This window comes from Mesoplodon densirostris, chromosome 1 (assembly GCF_025265405.1).
Source record: "Mesoplodon densirostris isolate mMesDen1 chromosome 1, mMesDen1 primary haplotype, whole genome shotgun sequence".
Classification (NCBI taxonomy): Eukaryota; Metazoa; Chordata; class Mammalia; order Artiodactyla; family Ziphiidae; genus Mesoplodon; species Mesoplodon densirostris.
In genome coordinates, this window is record NC_082661.1 from 14283541 (window position 1) to 14302357 (window position 18817).

General features: G+C 40.6%; 2 protein-coding genes across 2 annotated transcripts in view; one reads left to right on the plus strand and one right to left on the minus strand.

Annotated features, from left to right (window-relative positions):
- PDZD8 (PDZ domain containing 8) overlaps positions 1–5463 on the plus strand; it is an 86751-nt gene extending 81288 nt beyond the window's left edge. The window contains exon 5 of the mRNA XM_060099107.1: positions 922–5463. Coding sequence (XP_059955090.1) covers positions 922–3125 — 2204 coding nt within the window. The 3' untranslated portion in view covers positions 3126–5463. The remainder of the gene's footprint in view (positions 1–921) is intronic.
- Positions 5464–9154: 3691 nt separating this feature from the next.
- The window catches only part of SLC18A2 (solute carrier family 18 member A2), a 36057-nt gene continuing 26394 nt past the window's right edge, over positions 9155–18817 (minus strand). The window contains exons 11-15 of the mRNA XM_060098965.1: positions 18701–18752; positions 17601–17664; positions 15766–15885; positions 15494–15627; positions 9155–9259 (exon numbers count right to left, since the gene is read on the minus strand). Coding sequence (XP_059954948.1) covers positions 9155–9259; positions 15494–15627; positions 15766–15885; positions 17601–17664; positions 18701–18752 — 475 coding nt within the window. The remainder of the gene's footprint in view (positions 9260–15493; positions 15628–15765; positions 15886–17600; positions 17665–18700; positions 18753–18817) is intronic.

The following is an 18817-nucleotide window of genomic DNA, read 5'->3' on the forward strand; positions in this document are numbered from 1 at the left end:
GAAGAATACATCAGAAGCTTTGATTGCCTCAGGAAAGGGACAATACGTTTGGGAGATAGAGGTGGAAGGGAGATTTTTCACTGTACATCTTTCTGTACTTTTTGAATTTTGAACTAACTGATGTAGCACCTATTAGAAAATAAAATGAAAACTTAAGATATTGTTGATATAGATACAGATAGTAAACAACTTGTTTAACTTTAAAGCCTTCCTATTATGCCTTCCTTATTTTTCTGGTCCTGAAAAAGATTAGTTTGATGGGTAGGGCTACTGAAAAGAATCTGTAAGAATCCACTATTCATAATAGTATTGGGGTGGCCAAAAAGTTTGTTCAGTTTTAAGTGAAAATAAAAGACATTTTTCATTTTCACCAAGACTTTTATTGAACAATGTATTCACTAACAGAACAAACTTTTTGGCCAGCCCAATATTTTGCCAAGTTTATTTCAAGCATTGGTCTCTTAATTTGAATCATTCACCGTACAGCTTGTAATCCCTGATGCATTTTACAATTTCCCTCAATATAATCACAGTTTCCCATCATTTTAAGCCTGATTTAACCGTTAATAAAATCCTTTTCAATAGGCCTCACTCTGCTCACTTCAGTTCAAACTGAGGAAAAATGTCTTTTAAACCTAGGAAGGAATGGGAAGCAATTAGGAGTTAGCAGCTTGACACCCTCCTCAGGATTTTCATGTCATCATTTGGTTTGAAAAGGTAAACATTTCCAGGACATCGGAGCAGTCAGTGTTTAAGAATCAGTACACTGATGTATCCATAAGCCCGTAAGATATTTTAGAGGTTTCACTATTACTTTTCCATTAGTTAAGTAATCATGAATAAATGGCAATTACACTTAGTGAATTTAGGTAATTTTTACTTCAGTAATTTACATGTTTCCCTTTTAATATCTTAAAACAGGTGTGAAAATCACATCTACACTGCAAGTGTTGAAGCTTATCAAGCAGGCTGGTGACCGAGTCCTGGTATATTATGAAAGGCCTGTTGGCCAGAGTAACCAGGGTGCAGTGCTGCAAGATAACTTTGGACAATTGGAAGACAACTTTCTGTCAGGCTCATGCCAACCAAACTATGAAGAGGAAACAAGTGGGTTGGCAGTAGATGCTGAAAACAGAGACCTGGATTCTGAATTTGAAGACTTAGCAAGTGATGTGAGAGCACAAACTGAGGTCAAAGATGAGGCACAGTCATTAAGTCACAGTCCCAAACGTACTCCAACAACACTTTCTGTGAAACCCCTTGGAACTATATCACCAGTTTTAAACCGTAAATTAGTTGTAGGAAGTTACCCACCACCCCCAAAACTTCCATCCAAAGAAGGAAATAAGCCCTTGGCCCTAAAATCTTCTGAGATAACAGAACCAGCACAAGTGTCAAAACCCACCCAAGGATCCACTTTCAAACCACCTGTGCCACCACGACCGCAAGTCAAAGTTCCTTTGCCTTCTGCTGATGCCCCAAATCAGGCAGAACCAGATATTCTCGTTGAAAAGCCAGAGAAGGTGCTGCCACCGCCTGCTGGAGATAAACCTGCTGAAAAGCAAGCGAAAAATCTGGATCACGTAGAAGAAGCAGCTGCAGCTAAGCAGTTTTTAGCAAAGCAAGAAGTGGCAAAAGATTTGACTTCAGAAAGTTCCTGCCCTCCTAAGGACAGTTCAGATGACCATCAAACATGGGAATCATCAGAAATTCTTTATCGTAATAAGCTCGGAAAATGGACAAGAACCAGAGCCAGCTGTCTCTTTGACATAGAAGCCTGCCACAGGTACTTAAACATCGCACTGTGGTGCAGGGATCCTTTCAAATTAGGGGGTCTCATCTGTTTGGGGCATGTCAGCTTAAAACTTGAAGAGGTGGCTTTAGGATGCTTAGCTACATCGAACATGGAATACCTTTCCAAATTCAGACTGGAAGCCCCATCACCTAAGGCCATGGTCACGAGAACCGCGCTACGTAATCTGAGTATGCAGAAGGGGTTCAATGACAAATTTTGTTTCGGTGATATTACTGTTCACTTCAAATATCTGAAAGAAGGAGAGCCAGACCACCATGTAGTTACTAACTTAGAGAAAGAAAAAGAACTCCATTTGGTCGAAGAGGTTTCTGCCCTACCTAAAGAGGAGCACTTTGTTGGACAGATGGGTTTAACAGAAAATAAACATAGTTTCCAGGATACTCAGTTCCAGAACCCAACTTGGTGTGATTACTGTAAGAAAAAAGTTTGGACTAAAGCTGCTTCCCAGTGTATGTTCTGTGCTTATGTTTGCCATAAAAAATGTCAGGAAAAGTGTCTAGCCGAGACTCCTCTTTGTGGAGCAACTGAACAACGGATAGACCGGGCCCTGAAAAATCTCAGGCTGGAAGGACAAGAAACCCTCTTAGGCCTGCCCCCTCGTGTTGATGCTGAAGCTGGGAAGTCAGTCAACAGAACAACAGGTTTGACAAGACATATTATCAATACGAGCTCTCGTTTGTTAAATCTGCGTCAAGTCTCTAAAACGCGCCTTTCTGAGCCAGGAACTGATCTAGTAGAACCTTCACCAAAACACACACCCAACACATCAGACAACGAAGGCAGTGACACAGAGATCTGTGGCCCAAACAGCCCTTCTAAACGGGGCAACAACACAGGAATAAAATTAGTGAGAAAGGAGGGTGGTCTGGATGACAGCGTTTTCATTGCAGTTAAAGAAATCGGTCGTGATCTGTACAGGGGGTTGCCTACAGAGGAGAGGATCCAGAAACTAGAGTTCATGCTAGATAAACTGCAGAATGAAATTGATCAGGAGTTGGAACATAATAATTCCCTTGTTAGAGAGGAAAAAGAGACAACAGATACGAGGAAAAAATCACTTCTTTCTGCTGCTTTGGCTAAATCAGGTGAAAGACTGCAAGCTCTAACACTTCTTATGATCCACTACAGAGCAGGCATTGAAGATATTGAATCTTTAGAAAGTCTGTCCTTAGACCAGCACTCCAAAAAAATAAGCAAGTACACAGATGATACGGAAGAAGACCTTGATAGTGAAATAACCCAACTAATAGACTCTCAGCCATTCAGTAGCATATCAGATGACTTATTTGGCCCATCTGAGTCTGTGTAACAGTCTGTTTAAACTTTCAAGTGATTGAGGAAAAGTTGCATCTAAAGTACCACAGATAACCACATTTAAACCCTCATTATGCACTTTGGCCTGCTTCTTCACAGTTATTTGCTTGTGTAAGAACTAGAGTGGAAAAGGTGGTTTTCCAGCAAAAACATAACCAGCTCACTAAATTGGTTGTTTCAGATTGCATTTATAGCTATGCTTTTTGGGTTTATACTGGGAATTTATTTTTACTAATTTATTTTTAACTTTTTCTAATTATGTAATTATGTAAGCTGACTTTTCGTGTTTATGTAGGTGTGATGTCTCATTGTGTTTTTTTTCTTCCTCTTCCTAGTTTTTGAATTAGTGTTGAATAGGATACTGTCCAGATTCTTGAAATATTTTCATTTCCATCACAGTTAGAACAACAAATTTGCTGCATGCCCAAATTGACAACAGCAGTCATTGAGGGAACAGGTTTTGAATCTTTGTGTTATGAAGTTTGTCATATCTACTTGCTTGAGAGTTTTGTTATTTTGGGGTTTGGGGGAGTGCTTTTTGTTTTGATTTTGCCAAATGTAACATGAAAGCAGATGCCGCAGCTTTAGTTAGTTATGCTGATTTAGTAAAAAAAAAAAAAAAAAAAAGTTTTACATATAGTTTGTTTTTTATGCTTTTGTGAAATTTTTTTCTAAAGTTTATGTGCAATTTAAGTATAGTGAGAATATAGTGAATAATTTGAAGAGCTTGCATTGAAAAACAAAATGCAATAGGGAATAAATACAGAATGCAGTTGGTCAAGAATTTTGAGAGGATGACCAGATTACTAAAACAAACAAAAAAACACAGGAACCAGTTGGATTTTGAAATATAATCTTTCAAAATGTTGACATTTGCCTTTCAAATGGAAGTACTAAACATTTATGATTATTTTTCATCTTCAGTTCTCCCATAGGAAATAAAGCATGTAGATATTTGAAGTTTCAGAGGACTGTTCTTAAAATGACCTTGTTGATATCTGGTTTGGCTGTTTTGTTTTAGAAGAATAGTCATGCATGAGAATGCTGTAAGGGAGAGGAATCATGCAAAATAGATTTATTGCTTTGTCTGACATCCTACAGGCTTAAAGGAATGGTGATCGTTCTGAATGCTTCTGTAGTTCAGACTGTCTTATTAAAAAAAAAATTACACAGCATAGCTACATAGGAATTGGAACCATTTCTCTTAAAATGAAGGTCTAGTCTGATACTCAGGCCATCGTGTGGATCCCAATAACACAGGACTGAGGGAAAACACGTGAGCATGACCTCTGTTGGTATACCATAAAAGTTTTCGCCTTTTATATTTCTATAAAATAGATATGTACATGTTTTTCCCTTTTGTAGGTAACTACTATGATAATTGCTATATAGTGAAACTGACATGAATTTAAGACTAGATGGCAGTTTTTATGGCTGGCAGGAAAAGGCATAGTATAACAGTAAGGATTCTGGCCCAGGTCTGTAACCCAGGACTCCATACAAGAGTTTAAGTTCAAGCTCTTCTGTTGGCCATTAGTGAACTGTGTAACCATAGGCAAGCCACGAAAGGGCTCCAGGCTGTAGGCTCCCCAGCTATAAAGGAGGAATAAACAAAACTTATTCTACCTCACAGGATTGTTGTGAGGAAAACAACAGCATAACTGCAAAAGTTCTCTGAACAGTAAAAAGCTATTGAAATAAAAGGGTTATATGGATGATAAAAACATTTTTATGGGTAGAAAAGCCACTCCACTTTTAAAATCAATAGCCAGTTCTCATTCTTGCTATTTTATTATTAAGTAAAATATTAGGAAACTAAATACCTTTCTTGGCCAAGTTTATAACAAAAATATATCTGTGTATACCCCCCATTTTTGTTTAAACATGCTTGCATTTTAAAAGAACACTGCCGTAGAAGTCTTTATACACCAAATTCACTGAAAGCTAAAATGTTGTTCTATAACAATAGCTTGAAACAATCTGCCCAATGTAATAACCAACTGTCATCTTATCATAAAAAATCACTTACCACTGACAACCTGGAAGGCAGAGTAAGTGGCTGGTGGTTTTGGATTATACCACGGAAGTTTTAGTGACATCCAAGCATGCTGCTGAAACTGATGCATTTGAAAGCGCTGTAGAAATAATGCAAAACTTTGGTTTCATAAAAATCTACTCATGTTTTAAAAGTATTTAACTCTGTAGAACCACAATTATGGAAAGCTCAGTAATGCTGCTAATGATATTCGTAAAATATACCTTCAATGTAGTGCAATATTTTTCTATTTACTGGGAGAGGCAGTAGAGGCATCACAGTTGTAGTTTCGTGCAAGGGGGGGGCGGGGGGGGGTGGGACACTCCAATAGCCTAAGGAATAGTAAGGTATAAGGCTTCAGTGAAAACAGTTGTACTATATCACATTCCTGATGTAATCTTTCCGCCATGCTATGTTATCAATAGCTAAAAAATAATATTAAATAAAAACTACCACAGAAAACAAGAATATCTTCATTTGATGTCATCTGAAAAAGGTGACTGCTGCATCTCTATGGAATTATTGCCTGGTTTAATTGGGACATGAAGATAAGCTTAACAAAGTCCGCTTTTGCTAAACAAAATTGCTATTCTGAAAATTGTCTAAGAGCATTAAATTTTGGTTTTACTATTTTTTTATGCTGTGAAAATCAGATTTATGGATTTGCCAATGCTATCTAGTAGTAATTGGACTAAAGTGTATTTGCTACATTGGTATTTAGATGAATTATTAGGTTAGACAGTCAAGCTGAGCAATATTTTAGCATTTAGAATCAATTCATATGCTACATTTCTTAATATCAGACCTTACATTCTTCAGTATCAGAACTAGTTAAAATACTATGTGGCCATTTTGTGAATTTGAGAGGAGAAAACACATGCTAAAAATTTGAGGGTACTGTCAATTCTAAATTTAAGTATTTTTGAATTTTTTGAAAGGCAGTTTGAAAGTATTTGGCTCTTACTAATATTAAGATAATAAAATCTCAAGTCCCCTAAAAGTGAATAAATTTAAAATCACTTTAATTTTAAAATGTATTGAGTTTATTTCTAAATTGAAAGATAACAGCTTTCCTTTAAAAACAGGGTTGGGGGAGGTTCCCTTAAGCCTTTTTAAGCCATGGATCCATTTTAAGACCTGTTTAAAACCGTGGATTCTCACCCCTGAAAGGTGCACACAGGCGCACCCTAAGTTTTATGGAACTTCCCGGGGCTGTGGACCTACTGTGTCAAGTGGCTGCATATCATAGTTATTTTCATCAGATACAGTTATTTGTTCGTAGTAATCAGGAAAACAATATAACTTTAGAGATGCAAGGATAACTTACTGGTTGGTTCCACACTGACACCATGTGGCTAGTTACACACTTCAATTTAAAACAAATTTTGCAAAGCCAAAAAGTATGGTTCAAACTAGTCTGGAGTAGATTTTACCTGATGCCTGCAAGCAAAGAAGAATAGTTTTTAATTGAATACCCACAGTTAAAACAGTACCTTCTTACATATTTTATTCCAATGATAATATCTGGTTAACAAAGGAATACAACAGGCACAGTAGTGTTCAGAAGATTTATTAAGTAAACTAGCTAAAACATGACGTAGGTGGATACACTTAGCAGTCAAAAGAAAGAATTGAATATTCATCACTACCTCATTAAGCTTTTTGTATCTGTTTTGCCAGGTACAAACATAAAAACCACCTCTGCTCAAAAAATAAATGTTCAGAGAGCTGTGTGTTCATTCTGATACACACATTAAAAAAAAAAAAACTGCTCTTTTCATAGTCTTGCCAACCCCAGAATACTGGTCATATAAAAGACCTTACAATTTTTTTCTCCTTCAGATACAACTGATACCTTTTGCTCTCAAAACAGTTCTGAAAAATATATATCTTTTATATGATCTCTAGGGATCACCAGCAGACATGGCTGCCAGTCATCCTTGAAGAGACTGAAGCCTTGCAGGCAGAAATAAAAGAGGGAAAAGTTACATGGTATTGGGAGTGAGGAGAACCACAAACCCCGCAAGAGAACTGATTTGCAGCACGTTCTTTTTTAAGGCTCTCCCCTACAGAAGTAGAGAACAATCCTGCCTTTTTACTTTAGCCATAGAAGTGCCTCCAGCAAAGCAGAGTCCTTGTGTAAGTCGCCCAACGCAAATACACGAGTAGGACGCTTGTCTGCTTCCAACACATGCACTTGAAAACCAGACTTCAGATCAAAGCCCCACAAGAAAAGCTTCATAAAGAAAATGGGAAGTATTAGCTACTTTCTTAGAGAACTATAAGGTTGAGGGGTCCTTCCAAGTTAACAGGAGCACAATTTTAGCTTAACAAAGAACTGACATTAAGTAGTTTTTGTTTACAACAAAGAACTGACATTAAGTAGTTTTTGTTTACGATTACAGAACTACAGAATGAACAAGTGTTATTTGAGACATTCCACACTATCTTCATATCATACAAAACTCGATATAAACTTAACAATGTTCACTAACACGGTACTTGCTATCACATCAAAAAGGCACATCAACGTCGTCATGCTTAGAAAAACTACATCACACAGCACTAGGTGATACAGTATTACAGACATTTTTAGATGTTTGGGTTTTTTCCTGCCTGTGAAAGGGGGTGTGCCCTGACCACCCTATTATTTTTACCTGTTTTCCTAACACGATTCAAGACAATTTCATTCCTTCTTCATCTTCATGTAAAATTTGTTTTCACATTGATGTGAACAACGTTCAGAAGTCTAAAAAATAATAGTTTCAAACAACTCAAAATTAGTAGATCCCTAGAAAACACTTGGATGACTTCCAGCTCAAAGATAATTATAGTCTGATTTTTTTCACATCACAGCAGCTATTAGCCTTTTAAATTTCTTTTCTAAAACCTGAGCTAGGTGTTGATATATCTCATCATGCTTAAACAACCCTGACAGTATAAGGTATATCTATCCTCAATTTTCTGTCATCTGGTAAGACAAGTATATATCTGAAAGGGAAAGCTTCTAGTTGTTTATAACTATACGTTTGGGTGCTTTTCTCTGCTTTCAGAACATTTACTATTTTACCCTTATTGGCTTTTATGTTTGCTGCCAACCACATGACATGTAAACATATAATTTACAACCATCTGTTTCCAGGTAGGTGATTACATAGAAAACTAATGCCCGCTGAGATTCATGGATAAATCCAAAAGATGACTGGCTCAAGTTCTTGTCTTCTGCATCTGAGAAAACTAGCTTTTAACTCATGAATATATTGACAGTACAGTTGACCCTTGAACAACACGGTTTGAACTGCACGGGTCCACTTATATGCAGAATTTTTTCAATAAATACAGACTGCAGTACTACATGGTCTGTGGTTGATTGAATCCAGAGATGTGAAACCATGGATACAAAGGGCTGACTGTAAAGTTGTACGCAGGTTTTCGACTGCATGGGTTGTCGGCACCCCCAAACCCTGTGTTGTTCAAGGTCAACTAATTACAAGTTCAGTAACTCAACATTCAGTGTCACTATATAATATATGCCATCTTACTTGATTCTGTTTTTCAGACTTCCTTCTAGTTCCTCATTATTGGAAGTGTCTCGGAGATAATGCGTGCTTTAAACACTCATTACCAATATTCAGAAAATATATAAGACTTTTTTGCCCAGGTGTTTGTGAATGTAAGTTAAAAAATTATATTGGATTTGGATTCAAATATTTATAGATTTACACTATTTCGTCAAAATATATTGTATAATATTTAATAAAATCAAATACATAAAATAAAGTTTTCAACACTATTTATACAAACCCCTAGAAAAGCTGCTTTTTCTTTATAAGGCTGTTGGCAATCGATCATAACCATGGAAAAGAAAACCTTTGGTTGTTTTACTCTTTCACCAGGGATGAGTGGTATCACTACGACAGATCTGGATGAGTCATTTCACTGGAAACACTGTTTTATACAATTAGATACTTGGATGACTTTTGAGGGTCTCAGTCACTTTCAGATTCTTCATCCTCATCTATCGGATACGACTGGATATTATTCTGAGTATACATTTTTGTTTTAATGGGGCAGTTGTGATCCATAAGGATAGCCTAAAAGAGAGCAAAGTGCAGATATATTAACTGTTTCATAAAGAGAAGATAGTCTTACCCTGTTTCTAAGGATTAGTAGTTTGAAAACTACATATAGTACCACCTACGATCAACCAACCAGTGATTTGGTGCAACTTCCAGGTGCCTTCCCTAGAAGACCTGGAGTTCTAAACTGAAAATTCCAGGCAATAGGAAGCAGCAGCAGCAGTCTGCACTATTCCCATTATACCTGCCAGGAGCCCTAAGTCGATTTGGAGGAAACTGTAAGCTAGGAAGAAAGGGATATGCAGGTTAGGTTTAGGTTATACTTAGAGTCTTTGAATTAGGGTGGGGGGATCCTGGAGGTCACCCAATGCACCTTCACAGTGGCAACACTTAATAAGGAGGTCCTCCCTCCTTAATGAGGCAAGCTCTCGTGTTAAAAACATCCCTGAGGCTAGACTAAAACCTGTCTCCATGTTTCTATTTGTGGATCAAGTTCTGATTCCAGCCGTCTTCACAGCCTGCCCTTACAATATTTTAAGACCACGGCCATGCCCCCTTAGATTTCCCTAGACTAAACGTCACAGGGCCCTTATCTTTTTAAAAAATGGCATTTCAGGAGGACCTCTCCCCAAATCCTGGCTGGCCTCCTCTTGCTCAATTGTATTTTAAAAACTACATTCCTCTCATGTACATAAAAATCTTGTGCACTCCCTTATTGTTACTGAAAACTTTTTTAAAGGTCAACTGATCCTCAGCTGACAAACATCCTCAGTTGATGAGCACTGCAGTCATCATTCCTCGTGAAAGTGTACAGACCAAGCACGTAGTCTGAGTGTCCAGCTGGGGTTTATCATGCCAGGACTGTGCTAAGCATTTTCAATGCAATACCTCAACTTCACAGTAACCCTATGAGGTAGCTTGATAACCCTCCGTGTAGGCACAAAGGTTAAAGAACTTGACCAAGGGATGTACAGCTAAATGGGGCAGATACAAGCCCAGGCAGCCTATGCCAAAGTCTGCTCTGGCGATGCCCCACAGGACAGCAGGAGTGTAGAGCACAACATCAGGTGCAACTGAAATGAGTTCTCTCATCAAGAATGTCTTCCAGAGTTTTCCTCCACGTAAACTATTCCCTCCAGTGCCTTTCTGTGCAGTTTGAAAATCTAAATGGCAGCATTTATCTGGATTAAAATTTATCTTCTGTTGGCCTACTGCAACCTATCTTGGCGCTTGTTAGCTACTCCCAGTTCTTGTCCCACAGATTTGATAAGCTGCTATGTCTCCACTCAAGGGCTTAACCCATTTATCATTTCTCAAGAAATGCTAAATTGATCTGCTGTGTGGCATGTTAAGATAAGGACTTCCGGGGCTTCCCTGGTGGCACAGTGGTTGAGAGTCCGCCTGCCGATGCAGGGGACACGGGTTCGTGTCCCGGTCCGGGAAGATCCCACATGCCGTGGAGCGGCTGGGCCCGTGAGCCGTGGCCGCTGGGCCTGCGCATCCGGAGCCTGTGCTCCGCAACGGGAGAGGCCACAACAGTGAGAAGCCCGCGTACCGCAAAAAAAAAAAAAAAAAAAAAAAAAACAGTAAGGACTTATAGGACCCTCCAAGTTAGGCTGCCAGCTCGAATTGTCAGCTGCAAATTTAACTCTTATTTTTTTGATTGTGCTTCTTGCCAAGTGAATTGATACATGGACTTCATAAAGAGCTCAATTTCTAAAAATAAGTAATTGAGGCAACAGACACTATACCAGGACCATTCTCTCCACGTGGGTGTGTGCTCGTAACACAAAAGGTCTAGCCACCAAAGAGCTCGATGTCTTGCCTCTCTGGATTAGTGATCCTCAAAGAACTGTGCCCAAGAATCACTTGAGGGGGCAGGTTAAAAATGAAATCCCCCATCCCTACCCTCACATGAGGGTGAGAAACGCGCTGCGAGAAACACCGCCCGACTTATGTGGCATTTTCTAGGGCACAGTAGGGTCACATGGCTGACAGCAGGTTACTGGGCACCTACCAGACGTGTGTGTCCGTGCCCTTAAGGTCCTCTGCCAGCAACTCAGGTACCTCACTGCACACGAGTGACAGGTTCCATAGGGTTTGCAGGCAGAGCGCTCACTGTGGGTTAAGTGCTCAGGGAAAGCAATGTGGAAGCGATGGGGGTGGACTTGAAGCTTGAACGACGGAAAGGATTTTCACAGCGAGGGAGTTGGGAATGAGCGCGGCAGAGGTTATTTACCAAACGAGACATTAAGTAAAACAGCCTGCCTCCCCACCAACCCCCCCACCCCCGATCTGATGATGAGGCACAGGGAGACGTTCACGGGAAAGCCCAACCGGGGCCAGACTGCAGGGCCCCGAATGCCAGGCAGGGGCCTCGACCCCAGGCCCACAGGTGGCGAAGCGGGCTTGGAAAGGACGGCCATCATTCTACCTTATTGCCTCCTGTCCCTTGGTTATCCACCATTATACCTAACGGTATGTACATGTAGACTTAAGGACCTCTGGAACCTAGCTCTGGGTACGTAATACGGACTCAATTAAAAAACTGCATTGCAAGGGAAGAAGTTCAGTCAGACCAGTTACTTGGCATCATATAGACTTAAACAGAATTTATCAATTAACCAAACTGCATTTGTTGACACTACCTATATCAGGTTAAGAAGTTTTCTTTCTTAAAAGATCATCTGTTGCTTTCAAAACCTAGCTTACTGGCTTCTGAACCTCTTTTGAAAGATTTATTGTGCCATAGTTGTTGTTGTTTTTTTAAGTTGTACATGATTAAGCCAGATGGCATCTAATAGTCCAAAAGTGCCACGAAAAGAGGGGCCTGAACAAGATCAAGTGGGTAAGTCAAGTGCATGGGGGACGTGTGCAGAGTGGCCCGGGGAGCAGCCTGGTAATCAGAGCAGTGTTCCACGCACTGCTGTGTGGAAAAAGGTGTGTTTGACTCTGGACTGAAGAAAAAGTAAAAAAAAACGAGAGGGCATTTTCATCTGAATTCAGGGCAATGCCTGGTTCCTGAGAGTTGAGCCCTGGTCCTACCAAATGCCTGGTTTCATATCAGACACAGGAGAGTCAGAATTTCCAAACTGGTAAAAACATGCTGGACCAAGTGAAGTGTAAAAGTAACACAAATACAAAGCTGGGACAGTGAAAAAGTAAAAGCATTAAAATGTAAGAGTTCCAGGCTTCAAGACCTCTGTGTGCTAGAAAAGATTTATTTACCACATCTTTAAAAAAAAAAAAAAAAAAAAAGTGATGGTTTTGCATCAGGGTCGCCCAGTGAAAGAAAGCTGCAGTCTTCAAACCTCCTACTTTCCTGCCTGGGCAACAATTAGAAACTTCAAGAGTAAGACCTAAGAAATGTGCCCTATCTTTAAAAATAATTCAACCAGAAAAAATAAAACTCCGTTCCAGAACACAGCTTTCCTCCTCACTGGGTATTCTGACAGTTAGAGGCTGTAAGCAGTTGTCTTATAACTGGAACACAGTTTCCTAAATGACAGAGTTGGTGTTTCTTATACTTGCAGAGGAACTGGAGTAACAGGCTTTTTTCTCTGCCTGTATTGATAACACTGATTATTTAAAAAAAGAAAAAAAAAACAGAAATCCAATAAACCAAATGGAAGAAAAACTCAAGTGCTCACAAACTGGCTCATGACTGGATGACTTAGGATCCATAAAATAGCACTCGAATTTTCCATTTCTAGCTTAAGTCCAAACACCACTTAATCAGAATGTTTACTAGTGAAAGAATGATTTGCCAAGGTTTGTATACCTTCTTCTGGCTCTCAGGTCCCCTGTGTTTGGTAACTGCTGATCCTGAATGCCAGCACTTGTCTGTATTGGATTTTCTCAAGTGGGCAGTAATCGATCGTCCCTCCTCCACGGCACACACTGCTTCCTGCCCTCGCTCCCCTCATCATCCGGCGCTATTGGTTTCCACCTGGTTCCTTCCTGCTCTGCCTGCACAGTAAGTAGGTGGCAGCTATTGGCTGCCACCTTCGCATGCTGCCATTATGACAGTCAAATGGCGTCTGACACGATGCATTCATTACGGGCATCAATTATGGGCATCAATTATGGGCAGGCAGATGCGCATTCTCTCAAGTTTTTAATGATTCATCTTGCCAGGCACTTATTAAGGATTTTGACATTTTACAGTGGAAGTGGCTTCTGGAAGCCTGTCATTCTTGTTGCTTTGCCTTTCAGAATCGTCTCTTCCACTTCCTTCAGCACTTTTCTTTTTAAATGAACTAAAGCCTTAGTTTAAATGTGGGAAGAGGCACTGAGGCCTGATTTCCGCCCATCACGTGGGGGCCCCAGAGTGGGAGCTGGCAGGGCAAGCTCACCCCACCCTGGTCCCCTGACCTCATCCACTTCCTCCAAGGCCTCAGATAAGCCCTCACACTGCTGCCGACGAACGGATAACACAACAGCCACTAACATCTGCTGCTCGGCGAGGGAAGCCCACTGGGCAGCCCTGGGCTCTGAGAGTAAAAGGAGGCTCTCATCTCAGAGAGGAAGAGAGGGAGGAAACTGGGGTACTGCTGGGCTGACGGAGTAAGTCAGGGTTAGGTGAGAGCAAGAAAGGAGAGTGGGGTGAGATGGGAACGCGTGACAATTTATTGAGCATTTACTGTGTGCAGACTCCGGGGTCGCACTCCACTGGTATTCTTTCATTTAATCCTCACAACCACTCTGTGAGGTTGAGGCTATGTCTTCCCGTGGGACAGACAGCTTGGCTCCAGGGCTGCCCATGCTGGCCCTGCGCTGTCTCCCGAGCCTTAAACAGTCTCTTGGATGACAGGAGCATTTGTAGGTGGTTTTTTTTTTTTTTTTTTTGGTCAAATAGGGTTGGGAGTAATCTTCATTCGGCCTTAATCAGATTGATACGGTGGCAACAGGACAAGCATTGTTTTCTGTGGTTGCACAGAGAATTTTCTGACCCTGATTGGGGCCAAGATACTGTGCTGGGGTCGGACAAACGAAGGTAGACAGGAAACCTAGACAACCAGGCTGGAAAACAGGAAGTGCCCCGAGAGAGATATGACATAGTGCTATGGCTGTGGCTGTTCGGAGCTGGCAAGCATAGGCAAAGAGGAAGAGTCAAATGGCTCGAGAGTAATTCAAAATCACCTACTTAAATCCTATAGAGTAAAGGGCACAAGACCAGTGCTCAGTGCTGGACATATTTTTTAAATATACTGCACATATTAATAAATACAAAAAGTGCCCAAAACAAAGACTGCACACAACCTAACTTCAGGGTCTGTGTCTCTCTTTAAATCCACTCTTTAGGGATAATCATGTAAAAGGGCAGTCAAGAAATGCCAAAAAAGCCTTAAAACCCACTTCAGGTCAAACATCAGAGAGAACTTCTGACGTACTCCCTAGAGAACAGCAACAAGGGAACCTCACACCCATTCCTAAACGCCAAATACCATCTCTCCCAGCCTTGTTTCTCTCTTTACCTTTAACCTAAGGCCCTCATCTTTCAACTAGACGAGTGTCTATCACCATTTGATGTTTAAAAAAAATCAGCAGCAGCACCAAACCAGGTATGAATGCTTATCAGAAAGGGTAAAATGACCAATGCATTTCAAAATTCAAATTTAGAATCAATAAGTTTGAATTTATTCAGAAGAGGAACACTTAACACTCAATACTACATCTTGCCTATGGCTATGATTCTGGTCATGAAATTATGAACTTAAACGTTATACATATGTGCTAACATGTGCCCAAAGGTGCATAAACAATATTTTTCCATAAGCGTCTGTTACCTACATTAAAACCATCTCCAGAATCTTATGCAGTAAGGACTAAGACACTATTACTGAAAGCTGTAAGGGTTAGGAGAAAAGCAAACAGGACCAAAAATGGCTGATCTTAGAAGTAAGCACAAGAGGCAAAAAAGTTATCTTCAAGATTTTCAAGAACCTTAGAAAATTAAATTGAACAATCCCTGTTTATATTTGGTTGATGAAAAGAGCTATATTGACTGCTAATCTATGTACAAAAATAGTTTCATTCTTCAAAATATATAAACATAATGCTTGATACAGTAAAACAAGTAGCTGCCTTATGTGGTATAAACTAAAAAGGAATTCTTACCATTTACATTTGGGGAGTTCTGTTCAAAAGGGGCAGAAATATATTTTAGAACTAAGCCATAGGACACTATCCAGGAGACCATGCTAAAATTATCCAGAAATATTTCATTGCATCCTAAAATTTGCTTACCATTTTTTCTTCCTTGGCAGGTGGACTTCGGAGAAAAAAGCAGAGAGGAGCAAAAAGAATATCAATTATTCCAATAATTGTCATGAGCCATGGAAATCCAATTGCCTTTGCGATAGCCCCACCAGCGGAAGGACCTTTCAGGAAACAGAATTAGATAAAGCTCTCTCTAAATGTCTTGTAGGCAGAAAGATGCAAAGGTTTACATAATTTTCAGTAGGCATTATCAATCATGCACTGAGAAAAAAGGTTGTTTTGAAAGCCAATGTCCTTACCTATAGCATATCCCATACAAAATGCTACATCGGCAATGGCATACACGCTCCCATAGACGGACACGTGCCGCAGGTCAACCAGGTAGCCCATGATGGGCATCATGGACGAATCCACCATGCCTGTGGACAATCAGGGAACACAGTCTATAGAAAACTGATGGAAACCAATAATGAGCTGAATGTCAGGGACTGTGTCCTAAACTCACGACCCTGCCAAGATCTCTCACTGCTACCTGCAAGTCTTGAGGCAAACTCCCTGCAACATACCTTTGGCTGAAGACAGACTGAAAGCGCTTGAGGCTGAGACTGGAACCCAGACCACCATTTGCCATTCTCCACCTTGCCTCACCTTGTCCTCCGCTGTCTGGTGGACAGCGCCCAGTCCTCTGGTGACTCACCTGCCATTCTTCAGATCCAGAGGGATGCTGGTTACTGGTTGTGTGGACCCCAAGCCTGCTTCCTGTGGGTGTTTTCCTGATTCACTATTTTCTGGTCCACTCGTCCTTTGCCCTCAAAGACTGGGCAAACCTACATGCCTCACTCAGCTCCCTCCCCATCCACACTGTGGCCTCACACTTAGATTATGAGAGTTAAAGTTGGAAAGTATTAGGGAGAATCAGAAGGAACCAGACAGGAAGGAGTCTGAGGGATCATCTGCCCTACTCAGGAAATTAAAATCGAAAGAGTTTTGCTCATTTAGTTGGCTAAAAAAACCAAAACCGCCACCACCACCTCCAAGACCTGTATTAGAATCTCTGGTCTCTTGAATAGTCGGGGACAGGAAGCATAAAGAAAAAACACATATATTCAGAGTTCTGGGTCCAAATCCCTGGCTGGGTGAGCACTGTCATGCCTTATCTCTCTGAACATCAGTCTCCCCATCGATAAAATGGAGATGATAATGACCGGCTGAATGAGGTGATGGCTGTGAACACGCCCAGCAGGGCGTTCAAACGACAGACCCCTTACCCGAACACCCACCAGGGGCAGGAGGGTAAGGGACATTTCTTTCATTCAGCTAGTATTTGCTGATCACCTAACATGTGCAAGTTGCTGGGACACAGGGGAGAACAAAACGAACAAAGAGTTGGAAAATAAATTACGACTGTGATTGAGGCTATAAAGGCACTGTGAGAGGTTATGTATACGTATACATACAAGCTAGGAGAACCTAACCTGGTCTAAGGGGTCCACAAAGGCTCCACCCTTTCTACTGTACCAAAGAGTCCTGCCTTTACCCTGTGACAGATTTACCTTTACTTTTATCATGATCAATGTGTATATTATAAATGAGAAACAAGCATATGCTATTTATCCAAAATATTAACAAGGTTTTTCCCTAACGTATTACTCACTGTTCCTCACATCACTGCAAAGACTCAACCCCTTTGCCTGTGAAAATTCCTGCAGTACAGCTGGTCATCAATACATCAGTCTACCTTTTCTGTACCAAACCTTATACAAGAAATACATGTGAAGTCTCTTTGTCCCCCAGCCTCATAGGAGAAGGTCTGTGCACAGATATGAGCCCAAACAAATGGATTCTGGGGAAGCAGTTCTCCTGTTTGCCCAAGCTCAGCAGTGGAGTGTTCCTTTGCTTCTGTAAATAGCAGGCTTTTATATGACCGGTTTTCAGGAAATAAATGACTAGTACATGGAAGCCAGTACCTTTCTATGGACGATCTACAAGCCGTACATGAGCTAAGCTGCCCACAGCCTCCTGTCAAACTTCTAGATATTTTAGATTGAGTAGCTATAGTCTGCCCAAGTAAGAGGAACTCTGTCTTAGTAATGGGAAAACAAAGTTTTAAAAATAAAAGATTTGTGTGACTTACCAATTGCAAAACCAACTCCAAAGTTGGGAGCTATGAGTCCGTAAATGTTTTTTGCAAGAGGAATCTGTAAGAGGAAATAAATGTTATGCTAAAATAACATGCTGGGGCTTCCCTGGTGGCAAAGTGGTTAAGTATCTGCCTGCCAATTCAGGAGACAGGGGTTCTAGTCCTGGTCCGGGAACATCCCACATGCCGCAGAACAACTAAGCCCGTGCGCCACAACTACTGACCCTGCGCTCTAGAGCCCGCAAGCCACAACTACTGAGCCCGCATGCCACAACTACTGAAGCCCACGTGCCTAGAATCCGTGCTCCATCACAAGAGAAGCCACTGCAATGAGATGCCCAAGCACTGCAACGAAGAGTAGCCCCTGCTCTCCACAACTAGAGAAAGCCCACACGCAGCAACGAAGACCCAACGCAGCCAAAAATAAATAAAATAAATTTATTAAAAATAACTAAATAAAATAACATGCTATCCAACTCTAAATCATCTTGGAAAGTCTTAAAGATATGCTTTCTTTGGCCTGTTATGCGTGTTCCCTCCTGGAGGAAGTAGGAGGAGAAGCAGGATGAGGTTTGAGCAGAAGTAGACCCTCCAAATCTTTAACAGTCAGAGTTGAAGTGGGTTTTGTGACCACCACGAACAGCTAGTTCACGGCCATATGTGAAAGTTCAGCCTCGTCCATACACCATTTTTGAAAAGAACCATAAGGTCTCATTTGGGATAGATGTTGGCCTTTAGTAGATGTTTTATTCTAGAAAAACATCTTGCTATTGTTTCTGGCTAGCTGCCCTAAAGTGTTTAAGACACGGCGATGTTTAAGATGTTGGGGAGCGGGCTACAAAGTGAAATAAAAACTATGGAATAAAACATTCTAAATAATTTCCAACCAACATGAAGTGAAAATAAACCCTTTGGAGAGTCTTGTCCAAAATTTTTAAGATGATAAAAATTGATGAGAAGAAAATGGAACATGTAATAAAACTCAATGTCAACGAACTTCAAACTGCTATAAAATATTTCTTGGTGATTCTTGCCCAAAGCAAAAGTTTCAATCACAGATTATTTCCACTTGCCAAATGTCATCTTTCACTCACACATAAAATGCTGATTCCAACAATTATCATTCCTAGAAGAGCACAAAGCCACCTGTCAAAAAACAAAAAAGCACCATCAATACATGATTTCCACCCCCATCCAAGTTTTCAATGGAA